General features: G+C 40.9%; 1 protein-coding gene across 1 annotated transcript in view; it reads left to right on the plus strand.

Moving 5' to 3' along the window:
- The window catches only part of LOC140516177 (uncharacterized), a 72,000-nt gene extending 53,070 nt beyond the window's left edge, over window positions 1–18,930 (plus strand). The window contains exons 12-13 of the mRNA XM_072627204.1: window positions 13,377–13,463; window positions 17,503–18,930. Of these exons, the coding sequence (XP_072483305.1) occupies window positions 13,377–13,463; window positions 17,503–18,203 (788 nt within the window). The 3' untranslated portion in view covers window positions 18,204–18,930. The remainder of the gene's footprint in view (window positions 1–13,376; window positions 13,464–17,502) is intronic.
- Window positions 18,931–21,408: the final 2,478 nt, after the last annotated feature.

Below are 21,408 nucleotides of genomic sequence, written 5' to 3' on the forward strand. Positions count from 1 at the left end.
TGCCTCTCTACAACTGCTACCACTGTGCCTAATTCTACCCTTCAAGGCCATACAGACAAACCTATTCCCTCTTCAAATACTTAACAGCAATTACTTTTATTTGCCTCCTAAGAATTTTCTTTCTTTGGTGAAATATCCTCAGCTCCTCATTCCCTCCAGTACTCCAATAATACACATGCTACTTCCTCCATAAGACTTCAGTGACCTTTCCCCACCTCCTACCCCCAGTTAGCACTCTCCATCCTTGAATTACCTTTCATTTACTTATTTCTCTAAATCTTGGATTGCCCAATAGAATAAGTGCCTTGAAGAGAGAGGTTTATTTTTGTCTTTGTATGCCTGGTGCCTAGCATGGTGTCTTGTGTAGAGTAGGTGCTTAAGGAATGATTAAATTCAATGTTTAGTGTACTTTATGCTTTTGATAATGCCACATCTGCTATGTTCTGAACAACAGATGACCTAACCTAGCTACCAACATCAGTCTCATCAATGGATATGCTAAACTTGCCAATGTCTCCCAAATGTCAAAACAACAGTCAGGAATTAAGACTCCAGGGAAGAGTAATGAGGTTGTTTTGTCCTTTTATAAATCATTTGTTGGGAGCGTTTGTCATTTTCAACTCTTCCTAGTGTTATGGTCAGAAGCCACAAAAATCAGAGAGTTGGAAGGAACTCTGCAAGTCACTTGATCTAATGGACTCTAAGGTGGATATATTACATATCAGGGAGTGTGGGAAGAAAATACTAGAACTTTTATTTCTATTTTTCTTAAAAATAAGTAAAATTACACTTTGGTATTTACCAAATTGACATTGACGTTTTCACTACCAAAAAGTGGTAGTGTCTGTCACATGTCACAGGGGGAAGAATGGACATTCCACAATGCCAGGGATTGACAGTGGATCTATGGACAAGAGTAGGTAGTTTTAGCTCAACTATCACCAGGAGCCAAATGGTACCTGAATGTAAAAAATCATTTTTTTCAAAAGAATTACAAGCCATTACCAACCATAAGAAAGAATGTTCCAAATCACTAAAAATGACAGAACTGCAAATCAAAACAACTATGAGGTTTCACCTCACACCCAGCAAGTCAGCGAAGGGAACAAAAAATTGAAAATAATCAATATTGAGGAGGCTGTAGAAAGACATTATTCAACATTATTCTCACGTTGCCATTATTATCAAAAATTCCTTTGCTAGGCATGTACCCCAAGAAAGTTCCTGACAAGATGAGTAGAGAGAAGCATGGGAAGACCTATATGAACTTATAGAAAGTGAAAAAGACAGAACCAGGGACACCATATAAACAATGACTACACCAATGTCAATGGAAATACAAATTTTAACTGCATGCTGTTATATTATAATCACCAGTCTTGACCCCAGAAAAGAAATATAAAAGGCATCCTTCAGAGAGGTGGGAGAGTACGGACTTGAAACACTACTCACAATGCCGAGACTTAGTCAAGGTGTTGGCTAATTTTGTTGAAATCTCGTTTTCTCTCTTTTTTAGCCTTTGTTATTAGGGATGACTCTCTGACAGAGATACAGTGGGGGACATAGGTGATGTAAAAACAAAAGATATCAGTAAAAATGTATTCTAAAAATAATCCTAAATTAACCATCACAAAAGGGACAAGTACCTTTAAAATATTCCTGTAAAGAAACCATAGATTGAAGGTAATACTGGCAAAAAGACTAAATCAGAGTTGACCCTTCTCTAACACTTAGAACCTCTTCAGCACTTCGTGAACTGTGGCTCATGACCCCATATGGGGTTGCCTCCCACAGTCTAAGAAACAAAGCCATTCATTGGCTACATTGTGAGATTAAAACGATGATGATAAAAAGATTCAGCAAGAAGTTGGCAAAAAAATACTCCAAATTATCAAGATGGGACTGACTTCCACTCTTGGTTACAGTGAACCTTGTCTTATTGGCACATTGTATTTGGAGAGCTTAGCTAATTGATAGTATCCATTTTTTCTCTCACTCTCTTCTATAAACCCTTTTGCAGACTGATTTTCTGTGTCATCGTTCAATTGAAACTGTTCTCTCCAACGTTACCAACAATCTCTTGATTACAGGATCTAATGGCCTTTTCTCATTCCTCATCCTTGATCCATTTGCAACATCTGAAACAGCTAATCACCTTCTCCTCCTGGTCACTCTCAATCCTGAGATTTCATGACCCCTCTCTTTCCTTGTTCTCCTCCTCCCTGTCTGCTCCATCTCAGTCCCATTTGCGGAATCTTTATCAATGTTAGCTAACCACTAACTGTGCTTGTACCCCCAATGCTCCATCCTTGTTCTTCTACATGCTATAGTCTCTCACTTGGTGAATGCAGGCCCAAAGCTAGTATTCTTTCCTCTGTACTACAGCTAAAACAAATGAGGTAGACAGCACTTGGTGAGCTGCTCATGGAGATGTATCTCAGATGTATATGTAGACTATACACCTCTAGTCTCTCATCTTGAACTCCAGTCCTATAATACCTATTAGATATTTTAACTTGGATATCCCATAGGTATCTCAAATGTCAAAGGTTCCAAACAGAAAATACTAACTTTCTCCTCAGGCTCACCCCTCTTCCATACCTTTCAGTTACTGTCAAGGGTACCGACATTCCTCCATCCCCACAGCTTCCCAACGTCAGCTTCATCCTCAGATCTTCACTCTCTCATTCCATATGTGCCTGCATAGAAGACATAGATTGAAGATAATTCCAATAATACAATACTAATAATAAGATGTGCAAAAAGAAAAAAAAATCAGAGTTGACCTTTCTACGCCTAGTATAAACCACTCATTGGCCATATTGTGAGATTAAAACAATGATGATTGATAGTTGCCAGATCTTGTCATTTCTATCTCTACAACATCTTCCATTTCTCTCTACTCACAGATCCATCATCTTAGTTCATAACCTTATCAACTCCTGCCTAGGTTACTGCACTAGCTTCCTATTTTCCTCCTTCCAAGTCTCTCCTCTCTATAATCCATTTTCTCATTCAGCTGCCAAAGTGAGTTTACCAACATGCAAGTCTAACCATGTTCAAACTTCAGCATCTGTCCTCTAGAGATCTTTACAACCTGGCCCCCTTCTTATCTCTCCAATCTTCTTATTCACTCCTTCCCTCCATATTCTCTATGATCTGCTTGCCATTCCTCACACATGATATTTCATCTCCCATCTCCCCATTTTTGCATTGACTGTCACTCATTCCCTGGGATACTCTCCTCTCCTTCCTCACCTTTGACCCTTAACGTCCTCCCAGGATTTACTCAAACACAAGTTCTGAATGAGGTCTATCACAAACTCTCCATCTGCCTTCCCCTCTACAGTTGACTACCTGTTCCATATCTATCTTGTATATGCTTATTTATGTAAATGTTGTCTCTTCCATTAGAATATAAACCACTTAAGGACAGGAGGACAGGAATGGTTTTCACTTTTTCTTTGAATCTCTTAAATACTTAAATACTAAACACTTAAATAGTATTAGTTAATTAATTAACACTTGTTGATTGGCCAATAAAGCTATTAGTAAGCCTTCAAAAAACTGAATGATTGTTGATCAAGCAATATGAGTCTCCTACAAAAACTCTCATACTTGCAGACAAACTTGAAAGCAGTTTTTTTCCAACCCAGAAGCTTAGTGAGTTTCAGACCAATATGTCAAAAATATCAAAATTTCTGATCAGTTTGCAAGAACAACTGCCAGATGAAAATATTGCTGGCCAAATTTCTTTTTTTTTCTTTTTTGCTAGCTGAATTTCAACATGACCTTTGCATACTTGGTAGATGGAACTGAAAAATAAACATCGTGATTTAGTAACCATATACCAGGATGCACTTTTTCCTTTGGAATCTCCACATCTCTGTTGATTTATCTTTATAAACTATGACCCATATTAAAATCAAATAATTGTAATCAAGTGAAGCTAGAACCAGACCTTTGAATGATTCTATCAGAAGGCATTCAGCCAAGATTTTCAAAAATAATGAAGCTGATTCAGGTGCACTGTTAGCATAAAAAGTTATTCATTATGCTTTTGTGAGAACAAGGTTTTCATATTGCTAATAAGATTAAAAATCTTATTTTTTCATGCCATCCTTTTTAATTTTTCTATTTTTGTACATTCTAAGGATGTGCATAATTGCATATGAATATAATTTATATATATGTATATATGTATATATATATATATATATATATATGGGATGCATGCTTAAAATATTTTACTCACAGGGTTGCATGATCAAAAAAATTCGAAGATAGGCACCACCAATCTAGTACTGCCCATAAATGTACAGCAATCCCCCATCACAGTCCAAACAAATGCTTTAATTCTGCCCTGTTGACACACAAACAACACGTTAGTAAAATCTCAGGTGTGAAGTGGGGATGTTGGTGAATGGCTTAGGTTGACCATGATGTTCAGAGTTTCTGTATCAAAATGATATTAAGACTTCTTGCAAAATCCTTAAGGGGAAAGTATTTTCTTTCCTAAAACCTGATCATCATCATTCCTCTCATTAGTTACTTTACAGATTTACTAAATCACGTGCTTGCCTACTATGTGAAACAAAAACAGCTGAAAATTTCCTAGCAGAAAAAAGCATGAGAACCATTCTCCAAGATTTCCCTTACTACCTGAGAGACAGAATATATTCAAGGCAGGCCACTTTTCGGGATTTCTCCAGGGACCCAGGCTGCCTGCCGAAGCAAGCTGCTCCACTTAGCCCAGCCAAGATGACAAAAAAAAGCTCACAAAAAAAAAGAAAAAGAAAAGGAAAAAAGAGAAAAGAAATAGGAGACAAGAAAAAAAGGACAATTTCTTTGTAATAAGTGGTAATCCCCAAACAAAATGGGGCTAAAACAAATGAAGTAGACAGCAACTTTGCTCTCCATTGGTAGAACTGAACAGTATTTTTCCTCCAATTATATATGCTAAAGGTTCATAAGCTGGAAAAGAGAGAAGAGTCTGGAAAGGATGGTGCTAATAAGTTTCCAGTACCAAGTACATCCAAGATAAGCCAGATTTGAGAACAGTCTCTGGGGAGAAGGTTAAAGTTGAATTTTGGCTTTAGCTCCGAAAAAAACAAAAAGTGAGCCTGTGAGTTTGAGGACAAGTTTGTCAACCACAAAAAGAGAATTAGACTTGCTATTTTTGCTGTGGATCACAAAATTCCTTCGTCCAGGGCTAATCACTTGCAGTAAAAATAATGGGACCCATAGGAGGGCTCCTGGGGATGTTCCCACTGATAAGGCCAACTCACCTAGCGAAAGGGAAAGAGAAAGGGGGTGGGCAAGGCACAGAGAACACCACTCAAAAGCATGCATTCTAGTTTAGCTCTCCCCCCATCCCCTTCTCTGCCTTCCCTCTCTCTTTTCCCCCTCCCTCTTTGCCCTCCCCCTTAATCCTTTACCCAGTCTTTGTCCTACCTCTTCTTCTCTCACCTCTTTCTCTTCCTCTCTTCTTTCTTTCTTTCTTTCTTTCTTTCTTTCTTTCTTTCTTTCTTTCTTTCTTTCTTTCTTTCTTTCTTTCTTTCTTTCTTTCTTTCTTTTTCTTTCTTTATTGCTGTTGAGTCATTTCAACTGTGTCCAATTCTTTGTGACCCCATGTGGGGTTTTCTTGGCAAAGATCCTGGAATGGTTTGCCATTTCCTTCTCCAGCTTATTTTATAGATGAGGAAACTGAGGCAAATGGGGAAGTGATTTGCCCAGGGTCACACAGCTAGGAAGTGTCTGAGGCTGGATTTAAACTCCTGACAATTAGTCTTCCTGGTTCCAAGCCCAGTGCTCTATTCACTGTGCCACCTAGCTTCCCTAACTCTCCCTCCATATTCTCCTCAATCCCTCTCATTCCTCTCTATCTGTCCTCTTCTCTCCTCCCTGCCTCCATTTTTCTTCTTGCCTCTTCCCCCTCCCCTCCTTCCATCTTTCTTCTTCCTTCATCCTTCACTCTCCCCTCCTCCTTCCTCTATTCTTCTTATCTCTCCTCTTCTGCTTTCCTCCATACTTCTTTCCTCTTCCCCCTTCCTGTTTCCTTCCCTCTCACCTCCCATTATTTCTCAGTACTAAAAAACTGGCAGAGACTAAGCCAAAGGCACTGTGTTAAGCACTTTATGGATATTATCTCATTTTTTCCTCACATCAATCCTGGGGGATAGGTACTACTATTATCCCCATTTTGCAGGATGAAACCTAGGCAGACAAGTGAAGTGACTTGCCCAGAGTCACATAGCTAGGAAGTGTCCGAACGTCTGCAGTCAAGTCTTCTTGATTCTAAGTCTACAGTTCTATCCACTGAGCCACCTAGCTTCCATGTAAACTGAATTGAACCTGCCTGAACAGACAACTGATGACTCTTGCTCTTTAAAATGTCCAGCTTTAAGGCTAAGTATTCTTTATATAAACATCTTTTCTTATTAGCATTGTTATGAAAGTCAATAAGCCCACCTAGTAGAGAGGAGACTTAATTTGTAGATGACTTCTCAGGGTCTTTCCGGTTTGAATATTCTGTGTTCCCTCATCCCCTGTCCTTTGGCAAATCTCTTTCCATTCTCTAGACCAAAGCATCTACAAATCTATCAACTGCCCACTGTGAGTTACAGTCTTTACTTAGAGTAAAGCCTCAGGGGTCATAATGCAAATGTAAACTGAATAAGATGGAAATAAGGTACTAATTAGTTCATAATGCCTCTAAAGGATCTTGGACAAATAGTGTCCCCTTTGTACCTCCCAATGGTTTGAGCTCTTGGCTCCAATGGGCCCTTTGGTTCCGGTTCCAAAGTGGTTTTGTACTTTGACTGACAATTTCCTAATCCCTACAAAGCTTCTCGAGGGACAAACTCCAGCCCCTGGCTTTTGCCATACTTCAGGCTATATAACTCTAAGGGGAGCCACTGCCTCTTCACTCTTTGTGGTACTTAGAGACACAGAAGCAAAGCCATACCTAGGAACTTGGGTGGTTGGGTAGCACAAGGCATGCCTGAAGTAAGTAGCATAAAGCAGACCTGAAATCAACTTTGAGACAAAGACAGTTGAGGGGAATGTGCAAAGAACTTGGGACAATGACCTGACCTGGGGAAAGGGAGAGGTGTAGAAATTGATCCCAAGGTACTTCAAGGTAGAAGAGGGATCAATGAAGAGTCAGACAGGGAAAGAGATCAACTGAAATCTGGCTAGGGAAAGGAGCCATTTGGGGGCATCTTTATATCTAATTCGTCTTGTTAACTGAGTGCTATGGTCAGTTCATACAATCAAAGCAAAATACCAGTACAATATCATACATAGCCTTACAGTTGAAAGGACCTCTCATTTTACAGATGAGAAAACTGAGGCCAAGAGAGGTTAAGTGATATGCCCAAGGTCACACAAGTAGTGAGCAGTAGAGATGGGCTTTGAATGCAGGCCCAAAGCTAGTATTCTTTCCTCTGTACTACAGTGCTTCTCAAGGACTTCCAAGACTCTCTAAATTTTGGCCCCCTGTGCCCTGTCCCTATAGGAAATGCAAGTGCCCTGCCTGAGACCTGGGCACAGGAAACGGGTTCTGCTTTCTTCCTAATTATGTGAGATCCTCAGTTCTCAGTCAGAGTCTGAATAGTGAAGGACCAATTGTAAATGATGGTTGAGGTGATGCCAAATGGACAAACACCTTCTCCCATACCCTACTGTCGTGAAAATAAGTAAACTAGTCACTCTTCATTCTCAGTTCATGTTTCTAGTTCAGAAAGTCCCCTTACAGTATTTGGGTCAAAAGGGGAAAATTGCATATAAAGGAAAGTGCAATAAGCGCCATTTAATTAGTTCATGCAAAGTCTTTACCAGTTACCATGATCCATATCCATTACCCAGAGTTACAGTTATTGGGGTCCTGACAGATGGCATTAGTGTCATTAATGAAAATGAGATTACCAGTCTAGCTCTACAGACACCAATTAACACCAAGAAATTGTAGTAGCTGAGCAAGGCTGGGATTGCTCTGTGACATGACATTCTGAGAAACATATTCATTGTCCCTTACAAAGAAATACTTAATCTATGTCTTTTTTCTTTCAAATGCCATCTCACTTATTAAAAAGTGTTTCTTTTTGTAAGGAGGAAAGACAGGCATAGATTAATAATAGGGATTTGTAAGGCTCCTAGAAACCCATCTAGGCCAGCTGCTCCCGTCATTTTTTACTTAACCTAAAAATAAAGGTCTGTGGGCTCTAGAGTATTTTTTTTGGTAAAGTCCTCCAGGGACTAGGGCCCTCTGGTTCCCAATTACTAATAGAGATGACATTAGTTTTATTTAATAAGTTTTCATAATTACATTCTGTGCTATTTGGCCTCAGGGCATGTGAACATCCGAGTACAATGAAAGATTTTAAGCTCAATTTCGAGGTGTCTGATTTTTTTTTTTTAAATTCTTCGCTAGAGAATAACATTGTCTCTATGAGAGAATGAAATAGAGGGCATAGAGACTGTGACAGTAGGGCTGGGCAGTGGGAATACAGGAAAGAGGAGAGGAATGGGGCAGGGAGGAGAAAGGGCTTGCTAAGTAGATCGTAACATATCCCCAGTCTTTGTCACTATAGCCGGATTTTCATTAGCCTGGATAACAAGCCTTAGTTATTCCAGAAAGCAATGTTTACTATAATAATGAAAAAACCAATCATTTTGAAAGCCTTCTTGCATAAGTTTCTTTCTGTCCAGATCCATGATTTCCTTTATGTAGTGAACATTCAGAGAGCAAACTCCTTTCCCCAGTGCACACTGGAAACTCTTGTTCGGGATTATTTAGTAACCATAAATACAGGCAACTCTCTAAATGTAGCATTGTAAGAATGTGCAGCTTGGGGTACAGTGGATAGAGCACAGGACCTGAGTTCAAATCCAACCTCAGGCATTTACTAGTTGTGTGACCCTGAGTAACTCACTTCACCTCTGTTTGCCTCCCCCCTCCCAAAAAAAGAAAAGAATGCTCAGTGAAAGTCTCTAAGTCCCCCAGGCTCCACCCTGGGTCTTCTTTTCTTCTCCCTTCATATTGTTTCACTTGCTGGTCCTAAAAGCTCCCATGGATTCAATTAGCATCTCTAGGGAAATGATTCTCTGATCTAAATACGTAGCCTTAATCCCTCTCCAATACTCTAGTATCACATCTCCAGGTGCCTCCTGAACATCTCACAATGAATATTCTGTAGACATACTAGACAGAGCTCCTGGCCTGGAGTCAGGAAGACCTTAGTTGAAATCCCATCTCAGATACCAGCTGTGTGACCCTGGGCAAGTCACTGCGCTTCAGTTTCCTCATCTGTAAAATGGGGATGATAATAATAGCACCTACCTCCTAGGGCTATTGTGAGGATCAAATGAGATAATAAAATGTTTCACACAGTTCCAGGCACATAGAAAGCACTACATAAATATTAGCTGGAATTGTGATTATTATCTTAAAGTCAACATACCCAAACTGAACTCATTATTTTCCCCCACCTTCCCCTCTTTCTCCCAGAGCCAGGGGCTCACAAACTCAATGTCATCCTCAACTCCTTTCTCTCTCTCACCCCCATATCCAATCTGTTGTTGAGTCCTAACATCTGTCATCAATGCCCCCTTATTTCCTCTGACACTGCCACCATCCCGATACGAGTCCTCACACCTGGACTCTTGCAGTAGCCTGCTGGTTGGTCTCCTTGTCTAATGTCTCTCTCCATTCCAGTCCATCATCCACTTGCTTATCAAAGTGCTCTTCCCAAAATTCAGATCTATCTGATCATGTCCCACATCTCCCTGCCATTCTTCAAATTAAAGGGACTCCCTGTTATTTCCAGAATCAAATCTGTTTGGCTTCAAAATCCCCTCAAAACCTGGAACCTTCCTCCCTTTCCAGTTTCCTTCTACTTCCTTTTCTCCCTTTCATGTCTTCTATGATCCAGTGACACTGGCCTCCTAGATGTTGCTCAACCAAGACACTCCATCTCCCAACTCTGGGAATTTTCAATGGCCATCCCTCATGCCTGGAATCTTCTTCCTCCTCACTCTCACCTCCTGGCTTTAGATCTTAACTGAAACCCCACCTTCCTAATCCCTTTTAATAAGAGGACACTGAAGGCTTGATAGGAATGGGAGATGAGATAAATGGAAGAGCTGTGTTTTGGGAGTCAAGGCAGGAAGGGAGGTTATGGATGTCAAAGCCGAGGCTTTGACAAGAAAGAGGGAGCTTACCAAATCAAGCCAGTATGAAAGATGAACAGGGACATGTAGAGCTCAAGACAAAACTAGATAAAAGTAAACAACACCAAATAGCTTTGATCTTTACAGAACAAATAAGAGGTAAGGTCTTCTGAAAATGGGAGTGAATGAGCAGGATCTGGGGCCTGGAGGAGAGTACAGTCATTAGTGTGGGAAACAAATGAGGATCCTGGAAGCAAATAAGGGAAGAAAATTGAGCACTCACTTTAGGGCCTTGATCAGTAATCTGATACTGTCATTAGCAGGCATACTTCCAGGGGTGTGCTGGTAAAATTTTGACAACCTTACCTGAGTGAAGGTCTGTGTGTGTGTGTGTGTGTGTGTGTGTGTGTGTGTGTGTGTGTGTGTGTGTTGGAGGGAGGGGCTTGTTACATACAACACTTTTTTTTTTCTTTTTGAGGCAATCAGGATTAAGTGACTTGGCCCACATCACATACCTGGTAAATGCCAAGTTTCTGAGGCTGGATTTGAATTCAGATGCTCCTGACTCCAGGACTGGTGCTCTATGTAGGTGGCATTGCTACCCAGCTATCCCACACAGCACATTTCTAAGCTAACTTTCCATTAACATCTTCTCCGTTACTTTTTAAGTCTCGGAGTGATAATCCACAAAATAATCAATCAAGCCCTGATCTGTGGCATTTACCAGTTCCTGACATGAAAATGCTCACACTGAAACGTGGCTCTCAGGAGCCTGCTGGAGCTGACTCCAAAGCCCTCTTTCTCCGCTTAGCACTGCTACATCTGTTCCTAGAAAGCCCAGAGGTTGGACACATCTTTCTGGTCATTTTGAATAATCTGACAGTCTTTATGTATTGTTGTGTCAGGGGAAAAAACCTGCCTCACTACTTGGGAGCTAACCTTAAAACATATGCTGGAAATAGAGGAAAACTTTTGATCAAATTATCACCAATCCTGTCTGAAAGCCAAACTTGCAACCTTGCCAACAAAAGTGAATTAAGATGCACCTCCCTGCCTTCTGTGGCCTCCCAAAGCCAAGTCTTCTGATCTCCTAAGTCAGTGATTTTCAAACGCCCCATGCCACTGGGGCCACTATGTTTATTCTGACTTCCAGTAGACCGCGGGGGGGGGGGGGGGGGGGGTGATACTTATTCTGCCAGGGCAGGGAACGATTTATCTGGTTTCCTTTGGTGTTTTTAATAACAGCAAAAATTTTTCTTCCACCTTTCCCCAGTGTCACTCAATTGCAGGTAAAGAAATTAAGCAGTTCATGGGAGTGCTAATTGGGGCCAATTATTTCTTGATTGGCCCTCTTTTCCCCCATGTGCCTCTAGAAGGAGAGTTCTGGCTGCATGTCTCCTCCTGGGAGTTCTCCTGCTTCAGAACTGCAACTTTCTCTCCAGGGCAGTCAGTTCCTTTTAAGTAAATGCCCTGATAAAAAATGTATTGTAGAGAATAAAATAGTGAATAAAAATGAGCCAGACACTTAGAATATCGATCTGCCAACCCATGCAGAAAAACGGCCCCCAATGAGACATGATCTAGACATGCACTACGATCAGTTACGTAATAATTCTTTTTTTTTATTTTCAAAATCACCTTTGAAAGCAATCCACAGCCATGGGTTGTATAAGTGAGGATGGGTTGGTGGGATATGGGCTCCTCCCACTTCACAAGTAGGGAAAGAAAAGATTTGTTTGGGTCTAATAATCAATGACCAAATCAAAGAGGTTTTCACTCCCAGTCCATTTCTTATTTTCCAGTTGGACAGCAAGCATGAGGAGCACTAGATTAGCCTTCCCCACCCCCCAAGTTCAAATCCCTATTTTGCCAATTCTCACCTGTGTGACCTTGGGCAAATCATCCCACCTCCCTATGCCCCAGTAATCCTGGTTACCTCATGTGAAAAATGAACGGGCCAGACTTGGTGTCTCAAAGGTCCCTTCCAGCTATAAACATATGTCCTCTTACCTTTATTAAACAACTACTGTGTACAGAGGTACTGTGTTAGACTTTGGAAGAGATAAAAAGTTTAGCTTAGACAAACTCTGATTTCATATAGCCAGTAGGATATAGTATAGGGACAAGACAAATTTGTAAGTAGCTATAATGTACAGTATACCTAAACTGATTAGAGAGATACCAGATTAGAACAGTAGAATGGTGCCAGATGGTCTTCAATATAAGCCAAAGTCATTGGAATTTTACTGATTAGGCAACAGGAAGCCACTGAAGATTTTTGAGCGCAGGGGTGACACGACCCGATCTATAATATATAAAGGAGACATGTCTGGAAAGTGTGTCTCTTAAGGCTGGATTGGTGAAAGAGTCAGGGACAACTGTTCATGTATTATTAACATCCTGGATTGGTGAAAATGAGGCTCAAATGAATGAGAGTAGTTGCAGAGGAGTTACAGCTGACGTGAGAGGGGCTGAGAAGTGAACCCAGAAGGATCTGGTACCTAAATAGACATGAGAGGTGAGGAAGAAGAGTCCAAGAAAAACCCAAGGTTACAAGCCAGGACCCAGTCAGGCCAAGCCACTACAAATGACAGAAGTTAAAGGCCATCTTGGATCCTTCATTTCCAGTGAACTCACTTCTTACCTGCCCTCATGACTTGGTCTTTTGGGCCTCTGGCTTGGTTTTCACCACCATCTTGTCTAATCCTTTATTTGAACAGGGAAGGACATGACTTGCCGACAGTCTTATGGGTAGTAAGTAACTAACTGTGTGGACTTCTGGGCCAGTTCTCTGCTTCCCCACCCCAGGCTCTTCTGGTCCTTTGTGCTGGCTAGGAAAAACAAGTTTACTTCCTCACCCCCAGGTGATAGCTTCGCCAAAGCATCTGGAAGTAATCTAACTTTCAGATTACCCTGAAAACAATGCAGGTAAAAATGGTTGTTGAGGCCTCTGCTTACTCCCCTGAGGCTAAAATGAGATAATGTATGGAAAGCAGTGGGTGACGCTTCAACCCGTGCACACACTCACACATGTGCATGTATATGTATATGTGTGTGTGTATACATATTGTGGATCGTGATTATCATTTACTACAACGCCTACTGTAGCACACACCAGGGGCAAAGCTGCCGATTGGCCCAGCAGGTGTGATGAATCACAGAATTTGAGTCTGACGCATACCCAAAATGAATTTTCCCTACAGTATACCTGAGTAGTCATATGGACGCCTATGGAGGGAAACGCACAGAAGAGAAGAAGGAAGAGGCAGTATCTGCCTACTACAAGCCAGGTGCTGTCCAAATATTATTGATTTTCACAATCACCCTGAGAAGAAGGTTCTATTGTTATCTGTATTTTGGGGCTGTCATTGTCGTTTGTTATTGTGTTGAGTTGTTTTTCAGCCATATCCAGCTCTTCATGACCCCTTTTGGAGTTTTCTTGGCAGAGATCCTGGAGTGGTTTGCCATTTCCTTCTTCAGCCCATTTTACAGATGAGGAAACTGAGGCATAGAGGGTGAAGTGACTTGCCCAGGGTCACACAGCTAGGAAGTGTCTGAGGTTGGATTGGAACTCAAGAAGAGGAGTCTTGCTGATTTCAGGTCCAGCACTTTATCCACTGTATCACCCAGCTGCCCTATTTTACAGTTGGGAAATCTGAGGCAAACAGAGATTAAATAACTTGCTCATCTTCATGCACCCTGTAATTGCCAAATTGGAACTTGGCTCCTCCTGACTTCAGGATAGAGTGGATAGAACGCTGAATCTGGAATCGGAAGACCTGGATTAGAATTCTAATTGGACCATTACTGACTAGGTGACCCTGGGGGAGTCACTCTTGCTGGGCTTCAGTGCCCTCATCTATAGCAAATGGAGCGGCTGGACTAAATGGTCCCTTCCAGCTCTCAATCTTCGGTATTAGCTGACATCTTAGCTGAGTAATTTCCATCCATTCACTCAGAGCCTCATAATAACCCAGAGAGGAAAATATTGTTATTTCTATTGATATCTCCATTATACAGATGAAGAAACTGAGGCTGGGAGAGGTTCACAGCTAAAATGGGGGCAGTTTGTGAATTTCTCTGACCCATTGTATTACAATGGAGGCAGCATAGTACAATGGTGAACACCCTGGATTTGGAGTCAAGTGACTTGGGTTTGACTCTTACCACTGCCACTTACTATCCATATGACCTTGAGCAAGTCACTGTCCCTGGGTGTCAGTTTTTCCTCACCTACAAAACAAGGAAGTACAGGAAACCTTGTCTAACCCCTCTTAATTCAATGTTTTCCCTCTTTTAATTATTTCCTATTTATCCGTATGGAGCATGCTTTGTTTATATTAGTTTGCATGCTATCTTGCCCATTAGATGACAAGCTCTTTGAAGGCAGGGACTGTCTTGCCTTTTTCGTATCCCCAGCACTTAGCACAGTGCCTAGCACATGGTAGGCAATTAGTAAATGTTTACTGAATTGATTGGTTTGCCAAGATCCATTTCATACGTGTCTACAATTATGTGACACTTATTTGAATCCCAATAGTTTTGTAGAAGATAGGGACTGTTTTTCCCTCATTTAGGCTTTTGGGAGGAATTGCCCACTTCTAAACTGTTTTTTTTCCTCATGTTATAGTTACTTGGTATGAAACCAGTAGCAATTTGATGCTTCAGAAAAGACAAATGTCTGACCTCTCTGCCTTTAGTTCCTGAGGTGAATTCTGAGTGCTGCCTGGAATGAACATAATATCCCTTTTAATTTTTAGTGTTTTAAGTAACAAGGAAGCAGGGATACACATGAATTGATTTCCCTTCCATTCCCTGACCTAATGTGTTTTTTTCTTAATTAATTTTCACATTGGCATGATGGGCCTGATTTATATAATTAAAGGGGAAAAAGCACCATTTACTTAAAACCAAAAGATATGAATTTCCTCTCACCCTTATGTTTTATCAGTTTGGCTTTCCTTATTCACTTAACCACAAGCCCAGGATACTGTTCCAGCCCAGCACGCTGTGCACGCAGTTCACCTCAATTGTGCTTAGAACTCTCCAAGGTACCAACTAATGCTTTGTCAGAAGGGCCTGGGGCCCATGCTGAGTAGGTTTGTGGAGCAGCTGACCTCTTGTGCTGGCTGGGCATCTTCTCCTGAAGGTGAAATAACAGATTTCTAGAAAGCCTCACTGCAAGATTTGTTTTGTAGGTCAGCAACAGTTAAGAAGCAGTTATTAAGGACTTGTTAGGTGCCAGGAACTGCATTAAGTACTGGGGATACAAAGGAAAGCGATTATTCCAAACAACAGTTCTTCCTGATCAACAAAGCAGGAATTATAATTATGTCAGTCACTCTGAGGCATGAGAAATCTCAAAAGCTGAATTTTGCTCTTTTTTTCGTTTCCCTTGTTATGATTCCCTATATCCTTAATTATAGCTCATTTATAGAATGTGTTAAAAGTTTACAAGACACTTTACAGACAGGATCTCATTTGAATCTCACCATAGCTATTGTCCCCATTTTAAGGGAGATAAGGCTGAGGCTCAGAGTAGTGAAGGTACTTGCCCATATTCACATGCCTAGGAAGTATCAGCAGTATTTTACAGGTGAGGAAACTGAGACAACCAGAGGTTAAATGATTTGCCCAGGGTCACATAGCTAATGAGTACCTGAGGCTGAATTTTAACCTGGGTCTTCATAATTCTAGACCCAGAGCTCTTTCCATTATGCTACACCTAGAATGTTTCTCTCTCTCATGTATACACACATATATGCATGCAAATACATACATATACATACATTATATACACATACCACACAAATATACATACACACCCACATCCATCCCATATATAACATATATGTATACACACATGTATATCAATATTTAATTCAATCTAGCCCTCTGATGCTCCATTGGAAACTTTCTTCCAAAGTGACATTGATCATTGTTCACTTTCTTTTGTAATGAATTAGCTCTGGATTTAGAGTCAGAGGACCTGTATTAGAACCTGCTACTTCCTGTCCATTGGACCTTGCTTTCCCTCTGGACCTCAGTTGCTTGATCTGTAAAATGGGAGGAGGGGTGGACTAAAGGTTTTCTAAAGTTCCTTCCAAACCTAAAGCTTCTTCTGAGGATGATGAGAGATATGTCCTAGAACAGCAGTTCTTAACCTAGGGTTTGTGAACTTGCTTTTTTAATATTTTGACAACTATATTAATATAAATGGTTTCCTTTGTAATCTTATATTTTATTCTCAAAAAGATAAAGCATTAAGTATTTGCTGGTAAGGATAATAAGGGTGTATTAGGTGTCTTTTGTGAGCTGGGCACTGTGCCAAGTGTTGGGGGTACAAAAAGAGGGAAAAAATGGTACCTGCCTTCAGGGAGCTTACAACAAGCAAACAAATATTTATAAAGAAACTATAGACAGGAAACTAAATAGGAAGTAATTAACAAAAGGAAGACACTAGAATAAGAAGAGTAGGAAGGGCTTCTTGTAGAAGGTGGGAAGTAAAGGAAACCAGAGAAGTCAATATATTCTCTGTCTCCTTGCTGGATTCTTCACTTGGTGATCTTATCAGCTCCCATCTCCTTTATACTGATGATTCTCAAATCAAACTTTTCTGCCTCAAACTCTCTGCTGACCTCCAGGCTCACATTTCAAACTAAATGTCTAGTAGACGTTTCAAACTCAACATGTCCAAAACCAAATATCTGGTACTTTTCAGTAGCTTATTAGAATGAGTGACTTCCCAGCTAGTAGGGCAAAGTTGAAACCCAGGCCTATCTCCAAGGCTTTCTGTCCACCATATTTGGCTTATTCTGCTGCCACCAGAAAGGAGACTTAAAAACTTTCCAAACAACTGAGGATTGTTTTTGTTTGTTTTCCTTTGATTTACATTGTGCTTGAGGGTAAGGACTGTTTTCATTTTGGGTTTTTTTTTTATCCCAGCCCCCAGCACAGTGCCTAGCCCCAGATCTGTAACTGGCTAAATCAGAAGAAAGCATCACTGGGGTACAGTCACTATGGGGACAGGGAGGAGGTCCCAAATATATCCTCTCAACTTGCTGCCTGTGTGCCAATCTCCAGTCCCTGGGCACACTGTAGTGCCTAATAAATGCCTATTGAATTGGGTTAATTTAGGGTAGTAATGTGCATCCCTATCTGCAGAGCTCAGAGTGGCTTTCTTCTTCAGAAACCACTATTGTAGGTAAGACAAAATTCCCATCAACCTTTAAGTCAAGAATCTGGTCTAAGTTAGGCCGAGAATCATATGGTTATTTGGATCTCTAATCTATATCCTTGCTTCCTTTTCCTTATGTGAACCCACTGTAGATGAAGGGAGTGGCAACAATGGAGGAGGTGGAAATCAAAGCTCTGATGAGGGTTCAATGGGAAGCTCTCAGAACTGGGAGCAGAAGCACGAAGAACTCAGCGTCCTGGAGAGAGAATTTGACATCCCAATGTGGGCCCCAGATGAGGAAAACAAGATGATGTCTGAGTCCGAGATAAAAAGCCAAGAGCTCCCAGAAGAAGTTCTAACTGTGGAGGTGCCTAAGAAGTCAGCCAAAAAGAAGCACTCTCCTGGAGGACCGCCTCTGGTCAATCTGTCTGATCCCAAAAAACTGACTGAATCCACCAGTCAGAAGAAACCAGCAAAAGAAGTTGATAAGAAGCTGCCTTGCCCTAATGAAAAATGCCTCAAGCTGTTCAGAGATAACGCTGCCCTGCGGAAGCATATGCATACCCACGGTCCGAAGGGTCACATCTGTTCAGAATGTGGAAAGGCCTTCGTCGAGAGTTCCAAACTGAAGCGCCATAAATTAGTCCATACTGGAGAGAAGCCCTTTCAGTGCACATACAAAGGTTGTGGGAAGCGCTTTTCACTGGACTTCAACTTACGCACCCACATGAGGATCCACACTGGCGATCGCCCCTATGCGTGCTCCTTTGATGGCTGCACCAAGATGTTTGCCCAGTCAACCAACCTGAAATCTCATATCCTGACCCATGGGAAGTCAAAAAAAAAGAAGTAAAACGATAAAGAAAGAAGGTGCTTTTGTTCATAAGCATAAGATCAGAAAGAAACACAGGTTCTCTTTATTGTAACATTTATAGAAAAGAATTTTTCTAAATCAACTCCCATCCACATGGTTCTGTAGGTTCACCTTATCCAAGAGAAATCATTGTCTTTCGCTCTGATTTCTACTTTGTCTTCCACCTCCAAATCCTCAATCTCTACTAAGTGCCCCACTACTGTTGTAGTAGTTCAAGCTCACTCTTCCTTCCAGCTCCCCACCTCCCACCCCATATGTAATTATTTGTCAACTTTGGTGGGCCTCCAACCCCTTATATGGGCCCTTTTCTCTCCAATCAGAAGAATACCATCCTAGTTCATGGCTTCATCTCTCTACAGATGTTGCAACAGTGTCTTAATTGAGTTTCTTGCTTCAGGTCTCTCCTTCCTTTCAACCCAGACTATCGCTTATGCCTGAGAGGTCCTCCCTCCTTAACCTCAACTTGTCAGATTCTTTTCCCAATCTCCCAAGTTTTAACTCTTCCAAACCCAAAAGATATTAGTGTTTGCTGTTTGTTCAAGTTACCTTGTTATAACTTCTGTGTTTACATGCGATTTCGCCAAGGGATTGTGAACCCTTTGGTGGAAAAGATTGTTTCTGAAATTTGCCTCTGTATGTGAAGACGTATAGATGACAAATACTTAATAAATGTTGGTTTACTGAAATACACTTGAAATTCAAAGAAGCACGAAGTCTCCTTTCTTTATTTTGTCACCATCTGGAGGATACAGCTTCCTCTCTCTTTGAGTTTTTCGTACATTTAGAAGCTCCTGTTTCTGATCCAAGTGACTCCCCTAAATTCCATTAGTAGCTGATCCCCTTGTCCCTTCTTTTTCCTGTTCCTCCCACCCCTGAAAGATAAGTACAGGAAAATGGGGACAGCTTTCCCATTGAATCCCACCATAGCTTCTCTTGATGAATGAACTTGCTCTTTAAAAAGGTCAAACTTATTCGAATTTTTTTTCTTTTAAATAAAGGCACAGAATGGAGGCAGCATGGTATGATGGAATGGGCACTGTCTCTGAGGTCAGAGGTGCTGGGTTCAAATCTGGCCTCTGAGGCTTACTGCCTGCATGACTCCTGAGCAAGTCATTGAATATCTTCAGGCCTCACTTTCTTCATTGTAAAATGAGTGGATTGGCTTTAGAGGTCCCTTCTAGCTCTATATTTATGATCCAACAAAGGACCTTTGAGATAGGCAAATAGCAATTTCCCTACAGTGGATATACAGCATCTGATATGTTAGATGAGTATCTGCTTAGATTGAAGAGGGGATAAGATTCCCCCAAGAAATCTGAGATCTCCCTTTGAATCTGTATACATAGCAGAACATACCTACGACAGACAGAGGGCTAGATCCTAATAGACTAGTGTCATAAGGAAGAAAGGGAACAAGTTTTTGTTAAGGGCCTCCTATGTGCCAGGCACTGTGCTATGTGCTTTAGAAATATCTCACATGAAGAGTGATAAAAGGGAAGGACAGATAAAAAGTAGGGTAAGGATGATGCAGATTTCACATGGCAAAAGCAGAGTGCAAATCTAGTGAGCCAATTTTCCCAGAGCTGCTGGATCATTTCTTCAGGGTGGTCTATATGATACCAAAACATCTGGAGGAAAAGTGACAGTTTTAGTCACTGCCACAGCCACAATGCCACAAGCTGCTGGGAAATGATTTTATGGCAACATGATATACCAGTTTCATTGGGTGTGCATGTCAAAGAGGCAACAGGATGTTAAAGCATGTGAAATGCCACAATAGGTATTGCATTTAGAGATAAAGGCTTGGGATTTGGAAAAGTGAAAGGTACTGATTATCCATATACTGGTGAATTGAGTGAAACCCAAACGATCTAATGCCTTGAAATCATTTTCACTCATTGAGAGAGTCATAAATGGCACTTAACATTTGGGAAGGTACCAAAAGCACAGGTGGAAGGTTTGCTTTGAAAAGGGAAGATATATATCATTTTGATATAGAAAAAGGGAGAGAAGAAATACAGGTAAAGGGGTATAGAAATCTATCTTGCCTATAGGACAAGAGAGAAGATGGGGATAAGGGAAGGGAGGAGTGTTAGAAGGGAGGCTGGACTGGTGGAAGGGGCAATCAGAATGCAAGATGTTTTGGGGTGGGGGGCAGGGGAGAGATGGGGAGAAAATTTGGAACTCAAAATTGTGTGGAAATGAATGTTGAAAACTTAAAATAAATAAAAAAAATTTAGGATCACTACAAAAAAAGAAATGTAAGAAAAAAAATATTACTCCCAATGCAAATATTTTCTAGGCAAGAGCGTCACTGTGAAGGAAGGCAAATGAGTGAGAACATTTTTGTTAATGAAGTCCAGCATTTGGGTGAATAAATGGAGATCTAATTAAAAAAGAAAGAAAAAGGGGAGTGAATGGACGAAGATTATAGAATCAAATTTTTGTAAAACTTTAGAACAGGAAGAAATTTAAAATATGATCCGGTATGGTCTCCTCGTCCCCGTCCTCCCCCAAACCATTGTACAGATGAGGAAGCTGAGCTCACACAGTGACTTCTTAGTAGAGGTGTGCCAGAACAGGGGTGGATGTGACAACCAAATATTTCTGAATAGGAACAAATGGAACTTGAGAGGTCATTTGTGCTACAAATGGCCTCAGTCTCCTTGTTAAATAGGAGCCTAAGTCAATAAGGTAGGAGACCAAGCAAAGTAAAGTACTAAGGGGTTTGACAAGCATGGCAAAGATTCAGAAAAGTCACTGTAGGTATCATGAGAAGAAAGCAATGAAGTAAACAGAAGCTTTATCGGGCTGGAGTTTAAACTGGAGTTGACTTATAGAGAGAGACTTTGGAACTATAGTGGATTGAGATTTTTCTTCAGCCCTAAGATTTACTGTGCTGAAAGCTGCCCCAAGTGTTTGGGTACTTGTGTCTGAGCAACAGCAAATCCAAGATGTAGGAATGATTAGACACACAGAGAAAAATCCAAATCAAAGACCAAAGACTTTTAATTTATAAACAAATACTGAACTAATTAGGCTAGAATCTTAGAATCTGGAAGAGATCTTAGATATCATCTTAATTCAAACTCTTGTTCAGTGCATGCATGAACCCCCCTTGACTGCAACGTAAATCAGGATTTGGATTACTCCTTCTGGTGTGGATCAATTTCAACATCAGTTT

This window comes from Notamacropus eugenii, chromosome X (assembly GCF_028372415.1).
Source record: "Notamacropus eugenii isolate mMacEug1 chromosome X, mMacEug1.pri_v2, whole genome shotgun sequence".
NCBI classification, from domain to species: domain Eukaryota; kingdom Metazoa; phylum Chordata; class Mammalia; order Diprotodontia; family Macropodidae; genus Notamacropus; species Notamacropus eugenii.